We start from the raw sequence: 7,183 nt of genomic DNA on the forward strand, positions 1-7,183 counted from the left end.
AGCACTTCTGGGAAAGCTTGTTTATAGGACTTCTTGCTTCCTGAGTGTCCCTGGGGAAATTTGATTAAAACATCATGTTGATCTAGGAAAGTGGGTGATTATATTAAGGTTTGCCATGGCTGTTTACAGACCATAAACTGGGACAAACAAGATGAGGAATAAAGGAAACAATTCCTCATTTCTGAAGCAAACAACATTTCCCTGCCCAAGTGAGGAGCCCTCTTCTAGCATTATGGCCCATTCTGACTCTCTGCAAAATCACTTATAGTATAATTCACATTCTTTTGGGACTCTCTAAATAATTCTCTCAACTTGAGCCTCCTGGGTAAGACCCAAGACATTGTTCTGGCATATGAGGTCCCCAGTTGCCTATGGCATAGTGTCCGCACCCAGGAAAGCTGGCTCTGCTGTTGGACATCACAGCAGGCAACGGCACTGTGAAGATGATGAACAAATCATGCCAGCATCCCACAGGAAGTCCCATTTTATTTCTTCAGGGAAGCAGTTTTTACTCTAAAATCAGTGCTTAATCTTGCCCCCTACGAAAAAAGTAGAATGCATACCCTAGCTGTTGGCTCTGACAGTAGAAATCTTAAAAGGCTTGAATTCTCAAGAGTCAAGTTAAGGGCGACCTTAATTTAGCAGGAGGCCTTCAGAAACATGCCAGGGGATTCCCACTGTACCACTCAGGTTACCGATTTGAAATAAAGCACCGTCGATGACATAGCTTTAGTAGAAGCTCAGACAGTGGGGATCCTTAACCTCTATTCCACATTTACTTTTCAGATGATGCGAGTGCTTGGAAAACAGTTATGGGGAACATCCTAGGAAAAGCATTTTCCCTTCTGCGTGGGGTTCTCAAACTGATGTGTCCAGCTGGGAGAACTGTCCCTGAGAAGTAAAATATTCCATATAGTGATCGAAGAAGGAAAGGCAGAATGAGGTTTCCAGGAAGAGGTTTGTGGGACAAAGTAGGGGGCGGTGACTCGTCTTTTCTAGAGCCTGGCCTCCGTGGTGCTTTTGAGAATGCCTGCACTGGTGAGGAATCTAGGGCACCATCCTTCCAAGCCATTCGGCAGAACCCTGTTCTCACAGAGAACAGCTATCATGTCAGCCGGTTATAAACAGTCTGACTGTCTGAAGGGAGGCTCTCTCCCATCCCTACCCTCAAAGGAAAGGAAGTGAAACCAACCATTCATGCCTAAACTTGTCCCTTTTTGTGAACATGGGAGTGTGAGAACAAGGGTGGAACGTAAACTTTAAAAAGGAGGGAGAGTCCATATAACAATGGATCCAAAACAAACATTACTCCACGAGGTGATCAGGAGGTGGGTAAAGTGCTGTTTGTGTTCCCTGTAACTGTACCCTCCACGCCCTTGCTGTCAGTTAAGTGGACCAAATTCACCTTCTCAAGATGCAGATAACTTTTAGTTAGCCCGGTACCCACAGAGAAACTGACGCCTTCCTAACTGGAATCCTCTGATCAACTTCCCATTGCTTCTGCCACTCCTTCCCCTTTCTTCTCATTATCACCTCCTTTCCCCAGTCCTGAAGAAGAGCCATAAAGGAATAAGACAATTCACATTTCCCAGAACTCCACCTGCCACTGTAGACTTTGACCAGAGCTTGCTTTCCGGACAGGAATTGGGACGTCCCCTTGATCAGAGGCTCCCTCTCCTCAGCTTTCGTGTGCTGCCCACCCTCAGTTCTACCTGCAGTCCCACCACCCCTCCCCCCTTGGTCAAGGAAGAAGACCCGCAGAGCCTGGCTGTTTCCACACCCACCCTTTATTGGACTCAGCCCACAGGCTGGCTCCAGGCCTTCACTCTTCTCAGACACCGCCCATACAGATTTAGGAAGGTGCCATCATTCTGCAAAGACACAGAGCCCACCCACATCTTGGAACCCCAGGTTGAATCACCAACCAGAAGGTTGTGGGGAGGGGAAGGAAACAGGCAGACCAGAAAGGCAAGGCTCTTCAGTGAAGGGGACTGATCTGAAGGGAAAGCCCGGGCCCAGCAGAGTCTTCTGAGGGCACACTGAATGCCCAGGAAAGACACTCAGGGCAGGAGGAAATAGACCTGCTAGCGTCTATATGGCAACTTTGAGGAGGCGCTTGATGTCAGGCTCGATGTTGATGGTTTGGAAGGTGCGGCTGTAGCGGCGGAAGGGCTCCCCTTCCGGCCCAATGAGGAACTTCTCAAAGTTCCAGGACACATCTGAGCGGCGCACGGGGCTCCAAATGATGAACTTGGGATCAGTCATGAGGGAAAACGGGTCGTCATAAGGGTAGGGGAGCTTATCCTTCAGGTAGGCAAAGACAGGATGCTCATTCTGACCATTCACATCACACTTCTGGACAAGGGTGAAGGTGGGCTGGAATCCACCCCCAGGGCGCACATACTTGAGGCTGTTCAAGATCTCTTCATTCTGACAGTTCTCCTGGGGGAGGAAAGAGACAAAGAGCTTGGAAAAGGCAAGGGGAAGATAGAGGATCTACAAAGCCTTTCACCCTTCTGTACTCCCCAGGGTCATTCTTTCTAGGTATCTTCCCCCTTCCTATTCCGTCTTTTCATTCATTTTGCCCTACTCTTGACTCAGAGTTTTCCCTCTCAGAGCTATTGTCCTGATGGTTTGCTGGGTCATTTCTGAAAGTTCTCAAAGATCCTAGTTTGGCTGTTCTTGTACTGAAGATTTAGCGCTTTTGAGCTGTTGCTTCTCTCTCCGATCTGCCCTGAGCAGTTCTTAGGCTATGTCTGAATCTTCAAGGAACCTTCAGCTCAGGGCAGTAGAAAGAAAGGGAAAGGAGGCTCAGGTCACACTGCCTAGAATCCTTCTTCCACTTATGTAGATGCACGCACACACACACATACACACAGCCTGCACATACACATGTCTGCATGCACACACACACACACATGCCTGCCACCACCTTCCCTTTCCTTCTGCCCTGATTTTGCCTCTCTTCTAATTACCTGTGAGTGTTGAATATAGCCTTGGCCTCTGCCCTACTCAGCTCCTCAAACTAAAGGTGAAATTGAGATCTAGAAGAATGGGGTTTATAGCTTCTTCCTTTCATCTTGCCTTGTCCTAGATCTGAAGTACAAGTAGGAGAAAACTTTGATGAAGGAAAACCCCATCCAAGAAAGACTAGCTTTCAGGTGCCATATAAAAACAAAATAAGTTAGCACCAACAATGAATGTACTGTATATGAAATTACTTCATAGCCACCAGGCATGAATTAAATAGGATAAAGGGTTTAGGTTTCTGAAATAGGCCAGGAGAAGGGGAAGTTAAGGAAATAAGTGCAAGAGGGCCAAAAGTTGTGCATGTGTAATTATGATTCCTTCCACTTAGACCTTGCCCTCAGCTAGAATGCTTTAGCTTTCAACCTATTACCTGTCGTCCCTCCCTTCTGCCAGCCCTGTCTTATCCCTGCTTAGGAGTCTCTACCCCTGACAACCCTCAAAGACCCATGGAAACCTTTATTTCCACCCCCACCCCCAAGTCTAGGAGTCAGGTATCTCCCTCTAGGAAAATGTTCCTGCCTCTGACCTACTAGAACCAATTAGTACAGTCAGTTCCAGGCCATCATGACGTCTTGAGCCCAGAACTGATGGCTATTAAAGTCTTATCTCCTAATGCACATGGCTGGCTGGCTACTGGTATGTTATGAATTCCCTCCAGCAAATGGCTGGCCTGAAGTGATGGCTGGAGGCGCCTCTGAAGAGGTTTTGCCTTTTCTCTCTCTCTTGTCCTGGCCAAGCCTAGAAACGGAATGGAGACAGGGAAGGAACAGTGAGAGCACTCATGGTTTGGGCTCAGGTTTGTCACAACCCATGACATTTCAGCCTTCTTGCCTGTATCTCTGCCAATATCTTCCTTGCCTTCAGGCCTCTGTGAATTGAACCAAAGGGATTATAATTGGAGGGTTCACTCAGGGACATTCTGCCTGCTTGTGCTATTAAAATCCTAAGTGAAAATAGAAGAATCCCTAAAAGATAACTTGAGGTGTGTGGGCTAAAGATGTGTAACAACTTGACCCATTAATCAGGGACACTGAGGAGCATATGGTACCCAGCGGAGATGCATGCACTCTGCAAACCCTTTGCCTTCCCCCAAGTTCACTCCTCACTTGGCTGGTTTCAAACAAGCAAAACCTTTCAATGTAAATAATAAAGTTGCTTGCTTTTTCATATTACTTTATATTTTCCAGGTTACTTTTGTAGCTCTTACACTATCAACCTCACAATAATCCTTAGTGCCCGGCTCTTCTGACCCCATGGACTGTAGCCCACCTGGCTCCTCTGTCCATGGGATTTCCCAGGCAAGAATACTGGAACGAGTTGCCATTTCCTTTTCCAGGGGGTCTTCCCAACCCAGGGATCGAATCCTTGTCTCCTACACTGCAGGCAGATTCTTTACTGCTGAGCCACCAGGAAAGCCCTCCTATATGAGACAAGTGGTATTATCCCTAGTTTACGGATGAGGAAACCAAAACAGAAAAGTTGAGTGGGCACTGACCCATTAAATAGCAGAACAAAGTCTAGTGAGAACAACGGTCTCCTGAGTCAGTTCAATCCTAATTTGATTCTCTATCTTGTTTCCTCCAGTCATTCATTCAACAAATATTTAATGAGTGTCTTCTATGCCCTAGGCACCGAGGACACAATGAAGAGAAAACCAGACCTGGTACCAGCCCTCATGGAGTGTAGTGGGAAGACAAGAAACCATGAAAATCCACACCTTTGGTGTGCTATCACAGACAGAATCATACTGACTTCCTCTTGGTACTCATCTGTAGCTAAAGACCTAGCTTAACAAAACATACCCCATAATTCCAGTCACTCCAGCACACAGTTGTTCTCCCCGTCTCCTTAGTCCTCTAGAGCTACAGCAGTCCAACTCCAGGGACCTCTCACCTGATGTCCAAATTGATTGCAAGGGAAGCCAAGAACCACCAGGCGCCTGGGGAAGCGGCATTGCAGCTCGTTGAGTTGGGTGAAGTCCCGGGTGGTCGTGCCTCAAAGCGAGGCCACGTTCTCAATCAGCACTGCCCTGCCTCGGAATGTATTGAAATCGACCTTCTCCCCATCCAGGCTGATAGCACTGAGGTCGTAGAAGGACTTGGCAATGTAAGCCATGATGGACGTGCAGAGTGAGTGGCAGAGCCCTGTGAGCCCACTTAAGGGTCGATTAAAGGGGTGGGGAGGAAGGAGGAGCCAGGAAGGATCTCACAATGGGGCTTTGAGCATTGCCAAGATGACTTAGCAAAAATAGTCACCTACCTGTAAGTGCTGTTTGAACAGGAAACTTGCTCCTCCTATTTACAGACTCTGAACAAAGCCACCTCCCTGCCCCACCCCGCTGACAACCTGGGAAGGGCCAATGTGGTATCTCTGAGTAGATATCAATAATTCACTGCTTGCAGGAAACCAGAGCCCCAAAGGTCAGACAGGAGGAAAAAAGGGAGGGAGGGATGCAAGACTGACTCCTGTTTGCCCCAGCAAGTGGTTTTCACTTGGCACAGACATTTATTGCGTGCCCGCTGAGTACCGAGCTGTGAACTGTGCAGTTGAGGAGCCAGGGTCTGCCAAGGGCTGAACAATAAGGAAGGGAATTGGGTGTATGTCCCCTTGACTTAGACTACCACCAGAATATACATATTACTGTTCACATTTCTCTCTTTGGCCATTACCTTCCACAAGTATAAAATCAAAGGGACCTTTGGGAGGATGGTGTGTGATTTTCTAAAATAATAGCTTTTGGTGCTTCAGCTTGCACCCAGTCTGAAGAGGTGAAGCTGTGTTTGTCTTGAAAAGTCTTTCAGTACTTGTCCCAGAGGGTACATCTGCCCTTGCCCCTACTCGGGGCCATCTTCTCTAATACCCTTCACCCCGCCCCCACAGGGTCGGGAGGATGCAGTCGGTTGTGGCTGGGATAACAGGAAGGAGTCATAGAGCAGGTGGGTAAACTCGGGAGGGGTTTACCTTTTTTCAGACAAAGGCTCAGGTCCTGAAGACTTTCCAGAGGCGGTTGTGCTAGTCATTCTCCACAGAAGAAAGTGTACAAGGAGTCAAAGCGGCTATGGTTCTAGACCCAGCTAAGTGACTCAGTTTTCAACATATCTGGGGACCTCCTAAGGGCTCTCAGGGGAGCAGAGCCCCGGAAGCCCACAGAAACTAAAAAGGCCTAATACTTCACTTTATTCTTCCAAATGCCCACGGATACAACAAATCAGGGGTTTATTTTGTTTCTCATTTATTTTTTAATGCCTGGATTTTTCCATCAGTAAAGCTGGCAATTAGGCTTTACCTGGTTTGGGGATCTTAGAGTGAAATTTCAATAACAGTGCAGTTGTTTACTAGAGAGTGTGTTCACAGGTATGTGTCCCTTGGGAACCATCTCCAAAAACAAGAAGAAGCCAGGCTGGGGAGCAGCTAGTCTTGCGAATCTGGTTTGTTGGGAGGATGGAGCAACTCTCCAGGCAGGGCCCGGCTTTTGTAGCCTGTGTTTTGTAGCCTGTTCGTGGCTGTTCTTGGCAACAGGGAAGCCCATATATCTCTGCAGGCTGCTCCCCACAAACAAGCCTCTATTACCTAAATGGGGAGGGAATCTTTTGCCACTAGAAGAGGCGGCAGGAAATGCGGAGAAAAGTGTGTTCCTTGCTGAGGCTGGGTGGAATTCCTGGGAAAAACCAATAAATGTCTCCCTAAAGCCACTGAAGGCAATGGCACCCCACTCCAGTACTCTTGCCTGGGAAACCCCATGGACAGAGGAGCCTGGTAGGCTACAGCCCATGGGGTCGCGAAGAGTCAGACACGACTGAGTGACTTCACTTTCACTTTTCACTTTCATGCACTGGAGAAGGAAATGGCAACCCACTCCAATATTCTTACCTGGAGAATCCCAGGGACGAAGGAGCCTGGTGGGCTGCCGTCTATGGGGTCGCACAGAGTCGGACACGACTAAAGCGACTTAGCAGCAGCAGCAAAGCCACTGAGTCAGAAATTGGCCCTGACAGTGGGCTAAACTTTAACATGAACTTGCCAGATTCACCTGCATGCCTGGCACTCCCCGAGTACTCTCAGGCTTCCAGACGCCTGCCTCTTGCTAGCTGCCCTTCTGGGACCCTCTCCAGGAAGACCATACAAATCCTGAGTTAAAAGGTAGGGTGCTCTC

At 48.1% G+C, this 7,183-nt stretch overlaps 1 protein-coding gene across 1 annotated transcript; it reads right to left on the reverse strand.

Moving 5' to 3' along the window:
* Window positions 1-2,045: 2,045 nt before the first annotated feature.
* On the reverse strand, window positions 2,046-5,145 carry GPX2 (glutathione peroxidase 2). The gene is made up of 2 exons (XM_081509937.1): window positions 4,924-5,145; window positions 2,046-2,442 (listed from the first exon to the last, which is right to left on the reverse strand). The coding sequence occupies exons 1-2, from the start codon at window positions 5,143-5,145 to the stop codon at window positions 2,092-2,094; spliced, it is 573 nt and encodes a 190-aa protein (XP_081366063.1). The 3' UTR covers window positions 2,046-2,091.
* Between the last annotated feature and the right edge of the window lie 2,038 nt (window positions 5,146-7,183).

The sequence above is a fragment of the Giraffa tippelskirchi genome, chromosome 7 (assembly GCF_054371585.1).
Source record: "Giraffa tippelskirchi isolate mGirTip1 chromosome 7, T2T-mGirTip1v1.2.pri, whole genome shotgun sequence".
NCBI classification, from domain to species: domain Eukaryota; kingdom Metazoa; phylum Chordata; class Mammalia; order Artiodactyla; family Giraffidae; genus Giraffa; species Giraffa tippelskirchi.